Here is a 19,100-nt window from a genome sequence, read left to right on the forward strand (position 1 = left end):
TCGGAAACCATGAACTGTACGTGACCGATGTCGCCTATGAGACATTTGCAAACTTCTCCAAAGTCTACGGCGAGAGATACGTGACCAGTAACGTCCAGATCATCAACAAGAAGACCGGCAAGCACGAATACATTGGCAGCAAGTACCGCTACTTTACTACCAAGCATGGTCTCAATATCATGGCCTTTGGTGTCCTCTTCGATTTCACTCTTAACTCCAACGTCTCCAAGGTCATCAAAGCTGCAGATCTTGTCCAGGAATCCTGGTTTATCGATGCCGTCAAGACACCCAAACCCGTTGACCTTTTCATCATCTTTGGCCATACACCTGCCCGCAGTGATGACAAATTCCCAACTCTCCGCACTCTGCGCCAGAAAATCCAAGAACTCCGCCCTGGAGTCCCAATTCAGGCTTTTGGTGGACACAACCACATTCGAGACTTCGTTGTCTATGACGAGACTTCTACTGCTCTGGGATCCGGAAGATACTGCGAGACCCTCGGATGGCTATCCATGACTGGAATCAAGTCTCGTACCTTTAGAGGCAGCATGAAACCAAGAGGCGTTCCCAATCCAACTCGTCGTGCCATCAAGGGAAATGCCACTACCTCTACCCAACCGGACCACCATCCACAGAGGGGATTGGACCTCCGCTATTCCCGCCGTTATCTAGACTGGAACCGCTTGACCTTTGCCTACCATGCTTCTAAGTCTCAGGATCGACAATTTGACACTCAGAAGGGTCTAAAGATTACCCACGACATTACTGATGCTCGCAAGCAGCTCAACACCTCTACCGTTTTAGGATGCGTCCCTGAGACCTACTGCATGTCCTGTGTTCCCTTTGAAGCTAAGAATAACATCTACCAGGTTGTTATCGACATGTTAGCCAAGGTTGTTGTCAAGGAGGATCGCGCTGATAAACCAAGATTGCTCCTCCTGAACACTGGCAGCGTCCGATTCGACCTCGTCAAGGGTCCCTTCACTAAGGACGACGAATACATCGTCTATCCCTTCAAGAATCAGTTCCAATATCTGCCTGACGTACCGTACTCCATTGCTAAGGATCTCCTGGATGCCCTCAACAAGGGACCCTACCAGAGACGCTCCGAGGAATACTATCCTATGCCCCCCCAGCTTGGCACTGATGAGGTCTGCGCCAACCCTTCGCCAGAATTCGTTCAGCTCAAGCGCCGCGAGGCTCCCCAGCCCTACAAGCCCATCACCCGCCGCACAATCGACTCCTCTATGTTGTATCCCGGCTACGTTACATCTGATGATTTTGGCCTTGATGGAGACGACACCCCACACTCCAAGATCCCGTATTTCAAGGTGCCCATTGACATTCAGGCAAACGCTTCCTTCCCTACTAATGGCTCCATGCCGGCAGTTGTCGATCTCGCTTTTGTAGACTATATCGGTGCCAAATACGTGATCCCAGCCCTTAACAAGCTTGGTGGCAAGTACTCTGCTGACGATATCCAGAGTTACAAGGACTTTGGATCATCGAGCTTCTTGCGCGAGTACGCTCACAAGTTCTGGCAGGAGGGCCTGCCTAACTGCACTGCCAACTAATGGCTAGGATGTTTTAAGGGCACTTAAACAGTAGTGTAGATATGATAATAACGAAGTTAATTATTGCCGTTTGGAGGGATTTCAACTGTAAATAACCTGAAGAATAGAGCTGCTATATGTCTTTATACATGGATATATATGGTCGTTGTTGGTTAAATAGGGTCAATATATCTTCCTTTTATGAAACTCCCAAAATAGTTTCTAATGGCCACCAAGGGGCCACCAATAACCAGTTACTCAGTTGTCTGTCAATACTTGCGGCCTCGTTATACCAAAAAGCAACTAACACAAACAGGTAGCAATAAGGATATAATTTGAATTGCAATTTGCATCATGTCTAAATTCAATCAAATGACACAGTCATCTCTAGCTATCGTCGATGGACTGGCTATAGACCTACAGACCTCGCTACACATTAATTACTTATACTCCAGCTTTATCATCGCTTTCTGTGGGCTAGTGTCGATTATTTCTAATCAGTGGCTACAAAGTAGAGACACCGAAAGAGTTCAATGGAAAGGCTATAAGACTAAATTTGAGGATTGGCAATAGTTACGTCTAAAGTTTAGTTGAAACACTAACCAACTAGTCCCTGGCAGTTGCTATATGCTTAATTAGCGCCCGGAACTTTGTCCCCAACTTCCACTTTTTTCCATAAATGCGAGGCAGAGAATATTCATGCATCTTGGAGAGCGCTTCTGAAACCCGGGTTTCGCCATTACTAAAGTGAGTGTCTGTGAGGGGCTATTCCTGTTACTCTGTGCATGCTATTTGCGATCGTTAGTCAATGGCATCCGCACTACTCAGCTTACGACCGAAGACTGTCTCATCTTGTGCCATACTCCCAGCGCGTATTGGCCATTCTTTGCGCTTTAACTCTTTTCGCTTGAGACATACTTTCTCTATATCAACATTCAAGATGCCGTCAGCCAGTGAAACGGATGTAGAAGCTCCTCGTAATGAATACAACTGGGTTGATGGAGCAGAATCACTCGGAAAATATCAACCTGGGGGATATCACCCCATCATGATCGGAGATGTGCTTCATGATAGATACAGGGTTGTGGATAAGCTGGGATTTGGGGGCTATGCAACTATCTGGCTGGCTCAAGACAGCTTGTTAGAGCGCTATGTTGCTCTCAAGGTTGGGATTGCAGACTCTCTTCCACGCGAAACAAGAGTGCTCCGGGAACTTTCGACTTCAGCTTCGGAATCTACATCATCCAGCTTATCAGCCAGACTCAGAAACTACGCTCATGACTCGATACCTGTACCTCTTGATGAATTCAAGATACATGGACCGAATGGGACGCATCCATGCTATGCAATGACCCCTGCCCAATGCAACCTCCGGGAGGCATCGTATAGCCGTTTATTCCATATTGACGTAGCGCGAGCATTGTCCGCTGCAGTTACATTATCGGTCGCCTCTATCCACTCACGAGGTTTTGTTCACGGAGGTATGTAGCAATCAGGAGATCATCAATTGAATAGCCTCGTTCCAAGCAATTTATAGACATACACTTGCGAAACGTCCTAGCAAAACTCCCGTCCAGTTTTGACAATCTCTCAGTCGACCAATTTTATGAAGAATACGGAAAGCCTGAGATTGTACCGATTACCAGAAGTGATGGTGCCCCTCTTCCACCTAATGTCCCAGCACAAGCAGTGATTCCCATCAGTTTCGGCAAGTATGCTGAGGATTTTACGCTAAATGATTCCCATGTACTGCTAAGCGACTTTGGGGAAGCATATTCTCCTACGTCCGAACCTCGTTTGGGAAAAGAATGCCATACACCGCTACACCTAAGGCCTCCGGAGGCACGTTTTGAACCGGATGCCCCAATGTCATACTCAGCTGACATATGGGGGTTGGCTGTAGCCATTTGGGAGATAGTAGGTATGAAAGCTATCTGGAGCTGTGAATTTGCAACACCAGATAGTGTGACAAAGCAGCACATCGAAGTACTTGGGCCCATGCCTGTGGAGTGGTGGGAGCGATGGGATGAACGACATGAGTACTTCGACGAGAATGGGAAACCCACACAGGGCAGGGAAGTTTGGCCTCCATTGGACCAGGCTTTTGAGGAAGGAGTTCAGAAATATCGACGAAAGATACAACCAAATGGTGTATTCAGCGAAGAGGAAACGACTGCGTTTCTCAGTTTAATGCGCCAAATGCTTGTATTCCGACCCGAGGAACGACCGACAGCATTGCAAGTGCTACAATCAGAATGGATGGTTAATTGGGCCTTGCCTGACTTTGAACGAAGTCTGGGTAACTGACTGATAGACAGAAAATTTCCTTGCTCTACCATGGGTGTAAATAGTTAGTACCCCAACAATTCTACTTGTGAATATCCAGCGCAATGGCGATGTACTTTTCATCTTCATTGGTCCTCGCACCCACTCAATGATCATCTTGACATGGCAGCCACCAAAATGAGATGGGGGTCAATTGCAGCGTTGCGCCAGAGATTCCAAGGAAGCAACTAAAAAAAGTTGCTGCAGCCACAAAACTTAAAAGATCACCGAAAATCCGTCTGTTTAGAACACAGCAAATTCTGCATACTTCGACATCAACAAAATGAAGAAAAAAAAAAAAAAAAAAAGACTGGAGCCAGTCCACCCCAAGGCTGGCTGGCTGGCAGGCAGGCATAGTTACTTGAAGATGTGGCATCGCCCGGAATCGAACCGGGACAAACTCGGCTTTGCTTGTGTTCCACAACGAGTTATCATGACCATTAGACTACGACACCAGGGATGCTGCAATTGCCACGGCCGCCTCAGCATGAGGTTTGCGCAGCGGATACGAATACGGAGAAGAAAGATAGCCAGCTTGTTGACGTTTTCGAGTTGTACTTAGGCAACAAAAGGATTATCACCATGCCCCATGGACTGACTCGACAGCATGAGTACGATTGATTATTGGGATGCCCCTAAACTGATATACAATGCAGCAGTTACACGACATAGGAAAAAGAAACCAGAACAGCAAACGAGCGACCCGGACGCGGGGCTGCGTTGCCATTTCCCATATAAGAGTTATTGATGGAGGACTATCTCAAGCCAACATTGCCACAAATACCAGGGTGTCTGAGGGGAAAGGTCGTGGTAGCCAAGGCAGTAATGGACAGAGGCGCAACGATCATGCCTCTACCTTGCTGCTCGGGAGTTCGAAGTAGAACTTGTTGTACTTTTCCGGGTGATAGGATGAGAAGTAGTCCATATACAGCAGCTCTTCCCTTGTCTTCGGCTTGATGGTCAAATCTGGAAAGTTGCGCAACACGCTGCCGAGAGTGACATAAAGCTCACAGGCAGCAAGTCTGGAATTTGGGTGCAAGGAAGAAAAAAGGAACGGGAATGTTAGCCATGTACCATGCACACAGACGGAGCGCAGGCAGCCATTATATATAATTGGCCGGGGAGGGACGCTGCAGATAGACTAGTGGGCCGCATGAAGGAAAGAAAACGAGTACGCAGAGGCTTTGGAAAACTTACTGCATGCCAACGCAGGCGCGGGATCCTTTGCTAAATGCCACGAGATACCTTTCAAGCTCGGCGCTGACCTTCGAATCTAGCCAGCGCGAGGGATCGAATTTGTCAGGGTCAGGGAAAATATCTTGATTTCGATGCATGGTCCATGAACTCATGCCCACAGTTGTCTAGATAAATAGTCAGGGCACTGGCTGTCATTTGCCCTTAAGGAGAGATGGGGGTGGGCTGGGGTTTAGGGACAGAGTACTTACGCCGGCCGGTACTTTATACCCATCAAACTCGGCACCGGATTCTGGTACCACTCTGGGAAGACGTCCAGGAACGCCAAATGATAAACTGATATACCCTGTTAGTCGCTGTCTTGGTGCATATAACTAGCGTTCACACTCACCGCAAAGCTTCCTTGATTATACCCGTCTATATTTCATTGTACCTGCTGTCAGCGGTGTGCTCGAACGAAAACAAAATGAAAGAAAAAAACAATGGGTGATGACGAACAAAATACGGCAATTTCTCCAAGGTGACGAAGTCGATATCGCCATTTGGATCAGGGAATGCCTCACGCAGCTCGGCGGTCACTGCTGCGTATATTCTCGGTGATGAAACGGTATTGTACAGTCCTGTTGTCATGGCATTACCTGTTGTATCAGCAGCAGCAGCAACAACAATGTATGCTTCGTCCTTCAGCTGTTCAACTGTCGGGATTTCTTTCATGAACTCCGGGTTCAAGAATTGGTGGAAAATGGTCGTCCGCTCGGGCTTCTCGTTAGCCTCCACCTGACGCTTCACTCTGACCACCTGTTCTCTGCTGCTCTAAAGACGGTTTCAGCGTCGTGGTTACGCCGTTTATACATGCAGAGTCTTACCTGATGGAACTGCAACATGCGCGTCAAGGATGGACTAGTCAATTTGGCCACCCATGGCGGTACTCCGAGCAAGATGGGCCGCAAAAAAGGGAACTGCTGGAAAAACCAAAACATCGGGCCAAAACCTCGGATCATATCGAAAAACGGCGCACCGAAGTCATCTTTTTCCAGAAAGTTGTAGCAGTTGTCGAAGGCATAGTCACTAATGACATCGATTGAGATTGCCCGAAACCCGTGATGGAGGTCTATTCTCCCACAAGTCTTGAGAGCAGTCGATATGCGCCTCACTAGTGTTTTGGCCTTCGATTGAACGATGCCCTCAAGTTCAAGAACACGCTTTCGAGAGAAGAACGGATTGAAGGCCGCTCGCTTCATTCGGTGAATATTATTGTCGGCGGTCGTGAAGGTTGCCTTATCCACGCCAAATGCATCGTAAAAAGGGGCACTCTTGTTATATGGGGTCCCGACATGATATATTTTATCATAGTTATCTGGGTTGCTCAAATGGATTTCGTCAGGAGTTATCCGGATCACAGGGCCTCAATAATACTCCAGTAAGCTCGGTTTCGACTTTCATACTTGTATATATACCAGGAACGAATCAAGCAACGGAACATACCATATGTTTCATGCAACTTATCGATTTGAAGGTATAGCTTCCCATCCAATATACCATTGAAATAGAAAGAGTATAAGTGCGTTGCTCGGGCAAGGAATGGGCCAGGAATATGTGCCAATGGATGGAAATTGATTCGATATATAACAACTGCTGCATACCAAATGATAATGCCCAATCCTGCTATGGTGGCAAGGATTGTGAGAGAGGAAGGATCCAGTAAATAACCAGTGAAGCCAGCCATGGTTTCACTCCAACGACGTTACGATATTGTCTGTCTCTGAGCGACTGCAGAGAGATCCGTCATTACAGCAGATGCAAACATTAACATTAAAATATGCAGTATTATATAAATCAGGTATTATATAAACCAGGGATCAAGACGAGACTAAGATTGTCAAACTGGCCCGCAATTTATACTCTTCCGTATACATTTCAAGAACCAACCATCCTGTCACAAGTAACGATATCGAACCTTAAAAAGGCAGTGGGATATGAAAGGTGAAAGTATGATCGAGCGGGTTTGGGTTGAAAATGCAACCCTTCCGCGGAGCGAAACTTGTTGGCTGGCATGCTAGGGAAGGGAACGGGGAGATATTCCAAGCCCATACGCTCAAGACGCCAATCCAGCCATTTTTGCGCCAGGTGAACAGATGAACCGTCGAAATTGGCCGCCTTAGGTTTTGTATTAACTAGCCTAAGTTAGCAATTACCACTGGGGTTTGATATTCTTTAAAAATTTTTGACATCGTATTTCGGATCCATACATTCCATCTTCAATTTGGATGCGGGCTAAAAGGTGATATCTAGAAAAAGGTGACGGGTTCGATAAACGTCATAGATTCCTCATGATCTGCTTATCGCCGTCTGTGAGCACTCCGTATTCGTTAGCCTCGGTGCTATTTTAATGGTCTGTGGGATTGGTGCACTGTTAGGGGCGTATATGTCAGGCTAAGTTCCGGCTTTTTATGTTCTTCAATAAGCCGTCTGTGCGAAAGAAATTACTGCTATATTCACGAATAATATGACAGATGACGTACAGCTGAGTATGCCCAATTGTGAAAAACGACTTTACTCTGTAAAATAAGTACAGATAGTCTCGCTGGGATTCGAAGGCAGAGTTTAACTCTTCAAAAGTGGGACTTGTAGCTGAAAGTATAACCTGATCGTCGGTTGATGTCCTCCCATGATAAAAGGCCTCCAGGTTGAGAAGAGGAAAGCATGCCGAACCTTATGTTTTAAAGAAGGATTATAGAGCGGTTGGTCGCGCTGAGTAGGGCTTTTGGCCGTAGACGCTGGCACTGTGGAAATGTGAGCACGTTGGTTCGCTGACAACGATGGTGCAACACCACGCATCCCTCCTGTATCGTGGTCAAGATAGGAGGGGAGGCCGGAAAAAAGAGTTTTGGGGCAAACAGGGAAGCGAACTTACACATAGAAGTATGCATGGGTCTTCGGGTCGCGAAGCCCGGCCCGCATTTTAGCTAAAAATATTTGGACCTCCTCATAAGTCCACTGGAGGAGATGGCGAAAGTCAAAATTTTGGACACCCGGGGCGACAGATGGGGAAAAGGAGACATCTGGACAACGACTTACCTGCATGACTCTGGTAAGCAAGGCCATGGCCCAGCCTTCAATGCCCTCTTCGCAATGGAGAAGATTCCACTGGCCGAGTCGCTTGATCTGTTTGTCTTTCCCCCAGCCTCCTACGGGGAGTTTGAACCTCGTCTCCACAACATTTTCGAAGCCGGCATCTTCCATATATTTTTTGGCCAAATCAGCGATGCGGAAGGTCTTGCCAATCCTTTCACCAGCTTCAATGAACGTCCGCGACCATACTGCAAGTACATGATCGTCAGTAACGGTTCCGTCGTCTGATCTGAATTCTATTGACATCTCGATCTGATCGAACCATGCGCCAGGTTTTAAATGCCTGTACAACTGTTAGAGTTGCACAGTTACAGTATCCATATATTGCGATGAATTAAAATCGTACTTAAGAGCTTGAGAGTAAAGTTTTGGCCAGTCTGATATCGCGCCATAAAGGGCGCGAATATGTATCAAATCGAAGTGGTCCTCCGGAAACGTCCAATCTTCGCTCGCATCATCGATTTCAAACCGGAGGTTTGGTGGGACAAAGGCAGGCTGAATTGGCGATAGGTCGGTTCCGATAACCTCAGCGGAAGGATATTCGTCGGCAAAATCACTGGATACGCCTATTAGACAGTCGCTCATATGGTGCTGCGACTCATTTGGAAAGAGCTTACATAGCCCACTATTAAAAAAAAAGTCAGTGTGAGATGAGAAACAGAGGAGATAACTAGTACATACTATTCCCGTGCCGGTCCCAAGGTCAAGGACAGTCTGTAATATAGTTAGTTAATACGATTGCGCCACCCAAAGCTGTGTCTTCAGGGAAGATATACTTGTATATTTTCATCGATTGGCGCAAGGAGAAGTCTGCCGTTTAATAAAAGCGAAAACATATGATGCCTAAGAGATTTGTTAGCGTGCAAATCAATTTGCTGATAGTGACAAGAGGTCCCACAGACGTACGCGATATCGAGTTGCTCGTTTTGCCGATCATCGTTGGGTCCCCTTGCGAGTAAAACATATCAGAATAGGTACCACATCCTGCGGTCAGCTAACAGCTCATACCAATAGGCACCAGCCTTATATGCGTGGTATCTTCTGCCGTTCTCGAATCTATAAGCACAAATGTCCGTTTTTATTGACGTTGTATCGCTTGCGCTGCTACATTTGACAAGAACCAGAATTATTAGTATAAACGTGCCAATACTTATATTATCAGGATTTTCCTTACTCTTCTTCTGGAAAATCTGAATCGGGGTCATCATCCACTTCCTAGTGGGACGATATCAGCATCCTGTTCTTCCTTGCCCTTGGATGTTCCTGAGCATACCAGCAGATTGCCGTGCGGGTTGTCGGGCTCCGGTAGTTCTTGAGGAGGTGATGGGCGTTGTGAAGGACTATGAGATTTCGATGGACTCGAATGAACAGACGGCGAGGACGGCATTGTCACTGATTTATTATGATATATATATAAACAGGTAGGAAAAACTCGATAAGTCCTGTTTTTGTAATCTATATAGACGGAGTTAGAATAGATTATCTCAAAGAGTTAGGCACGAGGTATAAATCGAGAGCTTAAATAAACGCTCAAGAAGCGAAAGACGAATGTGATCAGTCATTCAGTCTGAGAGTAAGGCAGAGGAAGAGCATGGTTGATGCAGAAACTCATGCAAGTGACTTACATTCCAGCAGGGAGCTTCATGTTCCACACGATAGACGAACTACATATGGTTCGCGAAAACTTGGCCACAGACCGCCAGATGATTGAAGTTGGGATAAAAAGAGGTTGTGTCGCCAGGAGCGCATGGAGAAGAAATAGCTCTCGCGCAGACTAGAAGGGCAGCCTAGTCCGTTCCACTACCGGCGATAAAAGAAAAGAAAGCGGCCTGACAATGGTTTCTCTTAGTTATGGTGTCCAGCTGTGAGCGTGCGAGTGATTGGGCTCGCCTTCGCCAAGGCCCGAGAGCCAATATACACTCTCAACAAGGGTGAGGTCGCGACAACGGTGAGTGGACAGACAAGCCGCTACAGAGGTCAGAAAACCGCTTGCTCGTGCTAGCCGTCTGAGCTCTGGTCACCAATGAGAATTGCGCTGCTGAGGGAAAGCTTGGGACGATCTCTTTTCAAGTGGTAATTCAGCCAACAACAACTTTTTTGGTCTGGGCTCTTTTGCTCCTGTTGTCTTCGAAAAAAAGTGTGAACTCGTGAAATGTTGCTGCATGGCAACCGTTGGATCTGTACTCCGTACTCCATACATTGGTGCTGTATGTGGTCGTTTGAAGATGGCCCCGCAGCGGGTGAAATCAAGGGCGTAGCCGACTCCATAGTACGGGAAACCAAGTAAATAGCAATTACTCTCTCTGCTGCCAATTAGCGAGCTCGCCTCCTGGCCAAGCATTGACACCGTCGAGTTGGATTTTATTTTTTATTCCTGCTTCCATCGAAATCTCTCTATATATTCTAGAGGTGTCCATCAGCGAGCTCCACGCCCATGCCAGGAACCCGCAAATTGGCTATTCCGGACGGGGTAGTGTGTTGGGCAACCAAGGTAGGATCTGGGTGTTTTCTTCGCAAAAATGAGGAGTTGATAGACGAGATGTCAGCGCTGCGTTGTCCTTTGGATGTCGTCTCTGGTTTGCTTCATTGCCGTCTTTCACCTCGTCGTCGTCGTGAATTTCCATTTTGGGTCCCAAGAGCCCATGACAGTCACGTGGATATGTTGATGACTAATGTATGATGAGTAATATATGAGTAATACGGATTCCCGTATTCACGTGATTCGTTTATCAATGACTAAGCTGAACGTCTACTGGCCAATCAGCGCTCAGCCCTAAAGCGCAACCCACAAAGACAACAACAAGAAAAAAAAAGTCGCTAAGCGAAAGTCGAAAGTTGAATCTTCAACTTCAAGTCTCTTCCTCTCTCGCTTGAAGAAGAAACCAGCAGCACGACTTGGACGAAATCGCCGACCACCACCAAAACGCCCTTGCGTCCACGTATATCAACTCGTCGACTCACGGTCAAACGGCTTCCAACATGTCTGACGGGGAAGTTGAGGTCGAAACCGGCGCCTACGATGTGCTGCCCAAGGATGTCACCGCCGAGATGGGCAACATCAAGCTCTTCAACAAATGGAGCTATGAGGACATTCAGGTCCGAGACATCTCTTTGACGTACGTCTTTCCGTCTTCTTTGCAGGCCCTTCACCGCGCGAGATTGGTTCCTCCCCTCTGGAACGGAACGAGGAACATATACGAAGCATTGGATTGAATAAGGGGAAGGATTGTCAAATTGAGCGCAACTGGAAGCTGACATGCGCATATAGCGATTACATCCAGATCCGACAACCTGTCTACGTTCCTCACTCCGCTGGCCGATATGCTGCTAAGCGATTCCGGAAAGCCCAGTGCCCCATCATTGAGCGTCTCACCAATTCGCTCATGATGAACGGCCGAAACAACGGAAAGAAGGTCATGGCCGTCCGAATTGTTGCTCACGCCTTCGAGATCGTACGTAAAACTATCTTAAATGCTCGGAAATATTACTAGGTATCAGATTTAGCGAGATTAACGACCGGCTAACGTTGATTTATTCCAGATTCACATCATGACCGACCAGAACCCTATCCAGATCACCGTCGATGCCATCTCCAACTGCGGTCCCCGAGAAGACAGTACCCGAATTGGTTCCGCTGGTACCGTCCGTCGTCAGGCTGTTGATGTCTCCCCTCTCCGCCGTGTCAACCAGGCCATTGCTCTCATCACCATCGGTGCTCGTGAAGCCTCTTTCCGCAACATCAAGACCATCTCTGAATGTCTCGCTGACGAGCTTATCAACGCCGCCAAGGGCTCTTCAAACTCTTACGCTATCAAGAAGAAGGACGAGTTGGAGCGTGTCGCCAAGAGTAACCGATAAAAAATTAAAATGCAAGGAATACACATTTGCCATTTGGGGGTTATTGCGTTTTTTTTCCCTGACGTATTGCGCATGGGTGTGTATGTGAGGCGAGGACGAAATTGTCCTTTACTTCTGTATGGATTCGGCTCTTCATTTTGTGTGTGAAATTTGGGCCACGGGAACCATACGGTGTTAAAAGGAACAAGAAAAGTCCAAGATGGATGACCTTTCTTCTAATTAGCCGCAATGCAAACTATCATGATCTACATCTCGACAACGACTCATTAATTCATTGAATCTGTACGGTCACAAGGGGATTGTAGTATGCGTGCCTCAGCTGATCTGAACTTGCCTCACCGTTAAATGTAAAAAAATCTTTGATCAGCTACATTTCCATTAAACCACGGTTACCATCGTTCTCGGTGTATGCGCTACTTAGCACAGCCTAGAGTGTACGAAAAATTTGGCTGTCTGGGACCTTGAAGCAGTCCAAAAGTTAGTGTATCGTGAAAAATTGATAAGATAGTAACTTAACTTTTTATCTTTTGCGCCTTCAAATTTCTCAATAACACCAACTGACCAACACCTCGTTTAACTAATCGGAGCATAATGGGGAAGCGCAAGTTAGGCGCATTGGAGAAGGTCGATGCTGACCTGTTAGTGATACTGTTCCCTCTCGTTTCGTGGTTGATCCTACAGGCTTCTTTCGTATACAGGCAGCTAACTCTTCATCTCCAACAGAACAAATCTACAGTACAAAATTCGACGAGACCCAAAGTACGTTGCATCTCTTGCTAAACAGTTTTATATATATCCAATATACTGGGATCTGCGGTCAGCAAATATTCATCGCTAACCAGTTCTCTCGCGCAACAGATCCTATGTCGAAGACTTCAGAAGCCAGCACCTTCAATATGAAAACCACCGCGAGATATTCATGGCTGCTCCTTCAGCTGCTACCGACACCGGAATAATATCCTTGATAGATCTGATTGATTTTGTGGCGCATGTTGCAGAATGCTATCCAGAAATAACGAAGGGTTTTCCGCAAGAGCTGATTGAGATGATTTCGCTTCACCATGCAGTGCTAAGTCCCGATTTACGGGAAAAAATTGTGGGCAGCCTGGTGCTATTAAAGCGGAAGGATATAATCGACTCCTCGACGTAAGGATATAGCCCATGTCTCGATTGCCTAGAAATATACTTACGTTGATATACAGTCTTCTCCAGACATTATTCCCGATTCTAGTGTCGACACCGAGCAAAACACTCCGAGCATTCCTATTTCAAAAGATAGTTTCGGATTTACGATCAGCTAATGCGAAGACTACGAATCACAAACTAAATAGAACCATCCAAACTGTGCTGTTCAACCTGGTCGTTGCTGACCGATCTTCAAGCAAGGCTCTCTGGTCGGTAAAGATTACCCGCGAGCTATGGAAGCGCCAGATATGGACCGAATCAAAGGCGGTGGAAATCATGAAAGAAGCTGCACTGGCTGATAATGAAAAGGTTATCATTGGTGGTGTCCGGTTCTTCCTGGGTGGTGATAAAGAGAGAGAAGAACTTGAGGATGAGAGCAGTGATGACGATGTCATAGACGTTGGCAAGGTCAAACATCAAGCTACCATCAACAAGGGGTCGAAGAAGAGGGCAAAAGCCATTGAAAAGGCGAAGGCAATGGTGAAGAAGAAGGAGAAGAAAAAGAACGCTCCTCACCCCTTGAATTTCTCGGCCTTACACCTTCTACATGACCCCCAAGGCTTTGCAGAGAACTTATTTCAGAAGCATCTACAAAACACCAAAGCGAAACTGAATCTTGAACAGAGGCTATTGGTGCTGCAGCTAGTTTCTCGACTAGTTGGCTTACACAAACTCACCATCATCCAACTATACTCCTACTTCCTGAAATACCTTACTCCAAAACAGCCGTCCGTCACGTCTTTCCTGGCATCACTCGCTCAATCATGTCATTCGCTTGTTCCTCCAGATACCCTAGAACCTTTGATCCAGAAGATTGCGAACGAATTCGTCTCTGAAGGTTCTGCTGCGGAAGTTGCATCAGCAGGTCTCAATGCCATCAGAGAGATATGTGTTCGACAGCCACTGGCAATGAATGATACCCTGTTACAAGACCTTGTGATGTATAGGAAGAGTAAGGACAAGGGCGTCATGATGGCAGCTAAGGGTCTTTTGAGCTTATACCGAGAAGTTGGCGCAGAAAAGCTGAAGAGGAGAGATCGAGGCAAAGACGCAGCTATGGGATTGAAGATTGGAGAGAGAAAGTCACAACGATATGGAGAAGAGGAAATCGGTGAAATTGAAGGCCTTGAGCTACTTGAAAAGTGGAAGGAGGAAGAAAGAAGAAAGAACAGGAGGGAGAATGGCCTTCCATCTGACGGGGAGTCCGATGAAGACGAGGAGAATGAAAATGACTGGGCGGCATGGAATATGGAGGAGGATGATAGCGACGACTCTGGCGGGTGGATTGACGTCCAAAGTGATGTTGATATTGTGTTCAGTGACTCTGAAGACGATGAACCAACCGCCAAGAAGGCTAAAACAGACGAGGATGCTACTAAAGCTGGCGACGATAAAAAAACAGAAGAGTCTGAGGCAAAGAAGATATCACGTCTCGCAACAACCCGCATTCTGACGCCTGCTGACCTGGCCAAACTTGCAGAACTACGGGCCGCTGCCAGTGTCAACGCCTTGCTCCCTGAGAACAAGCGCAAGAGGTTGCTACAGCAAGCTGCTGCGAACCGACATGCTGATGATCCTCTGACTGCTGCAGAGATCGAAGGCCTTGCTGCTCTCTCGGCTGGGAAGCAGACCAGAGAGGAGAAGATTGCGCACGTCAACGAGACCAAGACTGACCGTTCTGAGTTCAAGAGCAAGCTCGCTCGCAAAAAGGAAACCAAGGAGAAGCTAGGCAAGAGCTCAACGAACAAGGAGAAGGCCAGGAAGAAGAACTTCATGATGACGCTGGGCAAGGCGAAGGCGAAGGGGAAGCGAAGCCTTGTTGAGACCCGGGCGACGCTGAGAGCGCATCATGAGCGGAACAAGAGGGGAGGGAAGCGAGGAAACCAGGGATAGACATCCTCTGGCCATATTTACTATAGATTGGTTAATACATAAAGACGTCTCTTTTCTCCGGCCTTCATCTATTCAATCTTCACTCCGTATATAGTGGAATAGCTATGGTCTATCAACACGTCCCAGAATCGCGTCTTCCAGAAGAGGCTAAATTGGCGCCTAAGAAGCGCGCTCCGCGGCTTTAGCGCATCTCGCGTTTTTAGAGTTTCTCCCAACCTCTGGCTTTTGCGACTTTGCAAAAGGCGACGCAGACGGCGGTTTTCTTCTATCGTCGACATCTTCTCCCGCCACCACTGCCCGTCATTGCTATCACTGCTATTTGAACGGTTATATCAGCTACCGCTCCTCTTGTCAGAAGTGATTATTATCAAAAATTAGAGTTGCGGTAAATATCCAGTCTGCATAGACCACCCTGCAACTCGAAGTCCAAGACACATCACCCTGCGCCATGGCTCCAGGAACTGTCGTATCTGCCTCCTCAAAGAAACGAAGATTTCAGGTCCCTATTACGCAGTACTTTTCTCCTTCTACCTCTCAGCAAGCAGAAAGCGAACCCTCGTCGCATTTCAACTACAACGCGCCCACACACTCGGCACATCCAAGCCTACCTCCCACGATACAGTCGTCTCTCCTGGCTGTTGGCATGCGAGTTCGAAAAGCCGTGCCGGAAGGATACCGAACGAAACTCACAGCCAAGGCCAACGGTCACCAATCCAAGACTACACCCCGGGACGAACAGTATACAGACAGCTCAATATCCCCTGCATATACCGAACTTATCCCCTTCAGCGGAGCGTTCAAGGTTGGGAATTATGGAGTACAATCGTTTCCCCGGCCTTCAGCAGCTGTGACTGAGCCAATAACAGCTGCAAGACAACTGGACGAAGAATCTCTTCCCTTTAGCAGCCAGGATTCCACGCAATCATTTGAATCCTCCTCGTCTATTCCAAGACCTAATTCGTATAAACGTGGATTCGAGATTGAAGAAGATGACGAGGACTTCGATGGCCAGTATTCATTTCCCTCACGCATTCACCCTTCACATTCTCGACCCATTCTATTGCCTAGGAGTGGGAGACAACGAACTTTAAGATCGAAGGCATCTTCTCCTTCCTCATCACTACTGAAGGGAAGATCACCCCAGGAGAACTGGGGCTTAGCATTCAATTTCAATAATGGTGGTGGCGGGGATTTTGAAGATGCCGATTTTCTGAAAAGGAGAGAAGACGTCGATGAAGAATATTTGCGGCAGGCAAGGGAGGTCCGGATGGGCGGAATTTAACCCCTTTTTAATGTTGCTCTCTATCAGCCGTAGCTGGGCTGTTTTCTTTACACCATGTGCCTTGACTATTGTCAGCATGTATTTTATGAATAACCTGCGTCTTTAAGGCATGCAGGCCAGCGTTAGGGATGCAGTGAATTTTTTTTAGTATTATAATAATATTGTTGAAGGACTTTAAGATTCCCATCTGTGCATTCAAGACATCTCCAAGCTCAGGGCATTTGGGTATGCATTGACACATGAAAATATCGCTTCCGGACGTGCGAGCCATGTTATATCGACGTGCATGGCATTCTGTTTACGGAGATTTTACACGAATAGCCACGCAGGATATTCGACTTGGCCTGCGCCTAGACTGCAATTCCGTTGCTGGGCATCTCGGCGGCAGCACGCGATAGTCCTTGGACGGCAGAGCAGAGATCATTCCATGGCCATAGTATTATCATTTATATCCGCAGCCGCCAGAAGAGCGTTTAAACTTCAGGTACGCCCTGTCAATCTTCAACTAACCGCATAACTGTCCTGATATATCCTCCATTCCGTCTCCACCAGATATGGAAGACCGAGGTGGTGCTGTTAACTGGGGTACGCATGGAGTTGCTGTGCAGCACCCTGTGATCCATTCTCTTTGCAGTCGTCTCTCGGCCGCTCCCAGCGATGTTTCTCAGCCTTGCAGACGCTAAACTGGGGTAGCCGCTGATTAGACATGAGGGAGCAGGCAGGCCTAGCCCTGAGGCAAAACATAGGAGTAAGACCTGTTTGAAATCGAGTCAGCCCTCCATCCACTCGACAGACTCAGGGTGAACATGAGTGCGACGCTAACAAAGCGGACAATCACATTTTTATCGAAGCTTTTCAGCCTCGAAGCCGTGCTGGAAGTCAAGATATTTGGCGAAGAGGCGTTTGCTTTTGACGGCTCGGCAGCGTTAACTCGCTATGGTCGTGATGATCACCAACTACTGTAACTAATCCTTAGATGTATCCTCGGCACGTTGGCCGGTACCAGCCCCTATCATTTTTGGACGCAGATTTGTGACTAGCTGCTGGTTTGAAACAGGGGAATCATGCGTATCCTGGTGGGTGTTGACTCGTTAAAACACCCCTTGAGACCGGAAAAGTTCACGGAGAGATGGTTCGGAAGAAGGTTTGGCTTCAAAGAAGAGACTATCGAATCCGCGGATAGGCGTAGCAAGGGTGGCGAAGTGGCATCTTGTGAATATAGTTATAGTTTTGTTTCCCTCCGCGCGAACGATGGGTTTGGACGGATGATACGGAGTACGGCCTGGTAGGTAATATCGGCTGCGGGAATGAGGGTTGTTGAAATTTGCTGTTCATGGGGGATTTAGAGTAAATTGATTCATCTTCGACCCTGGGCAGATATTAATTTAAGAGCGCCCTAAACAGACGAGCAAGGAAGCATCGTTGAAAACATAAAAAACAAAATTATGCACATTATAAGAAATATCTAGGTCGAATCCGCGGAGCCATTAAAGCAAAGAGGCCAGCGAAGCAAAAATGTAAGCGAAACATTGCATGTGAGTCCAGTAGAGTATAATCCTGCAAGCCCGAACAGAGACGGCCCGCATCCTATTCGTGGCCGTACATCCCGTCTCGGAGTACGCCTGAAGCTGAAGTTAAGGCACGCCCCTAATGGCCTGATTATGTCCTGCTGCTGGGGCATCCCACGTCCAGCGCAGCGATTTCCATCAGGTTTTTTAGACCGGGTGAGTTTTGAGTGTAACGAGCATTGTACTTGACAACCTTCTTGAGGGCGTTGAATGACGATACACTGATAGTGAGTGGAGCGGAACTGAGGTACCAATCTACCTTGTCGCTGCACGGAGGCGTCGTGAGCGATCCAGTATACGTGTAGATATCATGGGCATGAAAAAGCTTGACGAGCTTTGAGAAATCAAGTCGCCTTGTCTTTGTGACTGTGCCAGGGGTTGTGATCCGATGCAGATTCGCAAACACCTGAGTCAGAAGTGGAGTAGAACGGCCATACGGGGACAACTCCACGAAGAACGCAACCACAGCAATCGATTTTTCTGTACAGCATATGACATCCGTGTTAGCCGGTGGACATATATAAAAGGGGGGGATATATAGACTGGGGGGCTCGGATGTTCAGGGGAGATGTTCGAGGTGAGAAATAGGGTTAAGGTGTATATTGGATAAACTTAATGAACTTACCTGGAGTTTGGAACACGAAGTGAACCTCCATTGGGGAGTACTCCTCGTCAATTCGGTGCTCGCTTGGAGTATGGAAATGGAATTGTGCCAGCTCGTAGTCTTTGCCGTTGGCCTTCAGCTTTCCTCCGGCGATTACCTCCACAGTGGATCCTAGGTTTTCAAAGTCTGCCGATAAGACATTGGGAATGCTCATAGTAAGTGAACCTTTGGGTACCTGCGGAATGATCTGAGTGCTGATGACGATAGGAGACTGTGTTTGGCCATGCCCACACTCTCTGTTGGCGGTAGCATTGAGTCCAACCCAATGTAAGGGACCGCCTTCGCCAGTATAGTTGAACGTTGCGACTGGGACTGTGCCATCATGATTGACCCGACGTGGTGCTAAACTGGTTCCATACAAACATGAAGCAGAAGTAGATGTGACAATAGCAGCGAACGCTGCAAAATGACGGTAGAATATCATGCTAGAAGCGGAATTGTGCTCG

At 47.4% G+C, this 19,100-nt stretch overlaps 8 protein-coding genes and 1 non-coding gene across 10 annotated transcripts; 5 read left to right on the plus strand and 4 right to left on the minus strand.

Annotated features, from left to right (window-relative positions):
• Nucleotides 1-179: 179 nt before the first annotated feature.
• On the plus strand, nucleotides 180-1,574 carry TERG_07062 (uncharacterized protein; the record flags this gene model as incomplete). The annotated part of the gene is made up of 1 exon (XM_003232164.2): nucleotides 180-1,574. One exon carries the CDS (start codon nucleotides 180-182, stop codon nucleotides 1,572-1,574), a length of 1,395 nt encoding a protein of 464 aa, XP_003232212.2.
• Nucleotides 1,575-2,493: 919 nt separating this feature from the next.
• Nucleotides 2,494-3,860, plus strand: TERG_07063 (CMGC/SRPK protein kinase; the record flags this gene model as incomplete). Its single annotated transcript, XM_003232165.1, has 2 exons — nucleotides 2,494-3,034; nucleotides 3,091-3,860. The coding sequence occupies 2 exons, from the start codon at nucleotides 2,494-2,496 to the stop codon at nucleotides 3,858-3,860; spliced, it is 1,311 nt and encodes a 436-aa protein (XP_003232213.1).
• A 388-nt stretch (nucleotides 3,861-4,248) lies between these two features.
• TERG_10562 lies at nucleotides 4,249-4,333 on the minus strand. The gene has a single exon. It is a non-coding gene; the product is annotated as a tRNA-His (tRNA).
• Nucleotides 4,334-6,457: 2,124 nt separating this feature from the next.
• On the minus strand, nucleotides 6,458-7,710 carry TERG_07064 (uncharacterized protein). 2 transcript variants are annotated; one of them, XM_047748710.1, is made up of 3 exons: nucleotides 7,595-7,710; nucleotides 7,322-7,516; nucleotides 6,458-7,246 (listed from the first exon to the last, which is right to left on the minus strand). In XM_047748710.1, the coding sequence occupies exon 3, from the start codon at nucleotides 6,796-6,798 to the stop codon at nucleotides 6,469-6,471; it is 330 nt and encodes a 109-aa protein (XP_047604698.1). In that variant the 5' UTR covers nucleotides 6,799-7,246; nucleotides 7,322-7,516; nucleotides 7,595-7,710; the 3' UTR covers nucleotides 6,458-6,468. The 2 variants fall into 2 exon arrangements, with proteins under 2 accessions (XP_047604698.1, XP_047607131.1); XM_047750320.1 differs by having other exon boundaries at nucleotides 6,458-7,421; nucleotides 7,595-7,616.
• A 272-nt stretch (nucleotides 7,711-7,982) lies between these two features.
• On the minus strand, nucleotides 7,983-9,591 carry TERG_07065 (uncharacterized protein; the record flags this gene model as incomplete). The annotated part of the gene is made up of 10 exons (XM_047748711.1): nucleotides 7,983-8,069; nucleotides 8,151-8,487; nucleotides 8,551-8,760; nucleotides 8,822-8,829; nucleotides 8,886-8,918; nucleotides 8,981-9,047; nucleotides 9,111-9,152; nucleotides 9,213-9,308; nucleotides 9,379-9,419; nucleotides 9,478-9,591. 10 exons carry the CDS (start codon nucleotides 9,589-9,591, stop codon nucleotides 7,983-7,985), a joined length of 1,035 nt encoding a protein of 344 aa, XP_047604699.1.
• A 1,592-nt stretch (nucleotides 9,592-11,183) lies between these two features.
• TERG_07066 (40S ribosomal protein S5) lies at nucleotides 11,184-12,062 on the plus strand (the record flags this gene model as incomplete). Its single annotated transcript, XM_003232168.1, has 3 exons — nucleotides 11,184-11,320; nucleotides 11,473-11,656; nucleotides 11,745-12,062. The coding sequence occupies 3 exons, from the start codon at nucleotides 11,184-11,186 to the stop codon at nucleotides 12,060-12,062; spliced, it is 639 nt and encodes a 212-aa protein (XP_003232216.1).
• Nucleotides 12,063-13,223: 1,161 nt separating this feature from the next.
• On the plus strand, nucleotides 13,224-15,140 carry TERG_07067 (uncharacterized protein; the record flags this gene model as incomplete). Its single annotated transcript, XM_003232169.2, has 1 exon — nucleotides 13,224-15,140. The coding sequence occupies one exon, from the start codon at nucleotides 13,224-13,226 to the stop codon at nucleotides 15,138-15,140; it is 1,917 nt and encodes a 638-aa protein (XP_003232217.2).
• Nucleotides 15,141-15,588: 448 nt separating this feature from the next.
• Nucleotides 15,589-16,422, plus strand: TERG_07068 (uncharacterized protein; the record flags this gene model as incomplete). Its single annotated transcript, XM_003232170.1, has 1 exon — nucleotides 15,589-16,422. One exon carries the CDS (start codon nucleotides 15,589-15,591, stop codon nucleotides 16,420-16,422), a length of 834 nt encoding a protein of 277 aa, XP_003232218.1.
• Nucleotides 16,423-18,081: 1,659 nt separating this feature from the next.
• Nucleotides 18,082-19,078, minus strand: TERG_07069 (uncharacterized protein; the record flags this gene model as incomplete). The annotated part of the gene is made up of 2 exons (XM_003232171.1): nucleotides 18,082-18,470; nucleotides 18,616-19,078. The coding sequence occupies 2 exons, from the start codon at nucleotides 19,076-19,078 to the stop codon at nucleotides 18,082-18,084; spliced, it is 852 nt and encodes a 283-aa protein (XP_003232219.1).
• Between the last annotated feature and the right edge of the window lie 22 nt (nucleotides 19,079-19,100).

This window comes from Trichophyton rubrum (genome assembly GCF_000151425.1).
Source record: "Trichophyton rubrum CBS 118892 genomic scaffold supercont2.9, whole genome shotgun sequence".
In the NCBI taxonomy this organism is placed as follows: Eukaryota; Fungi; Ascomycota; class Eurotiomycetes; order Onygenales; family Arthrodermataceae; genus Trichophyton; species Trichophyton rubrum.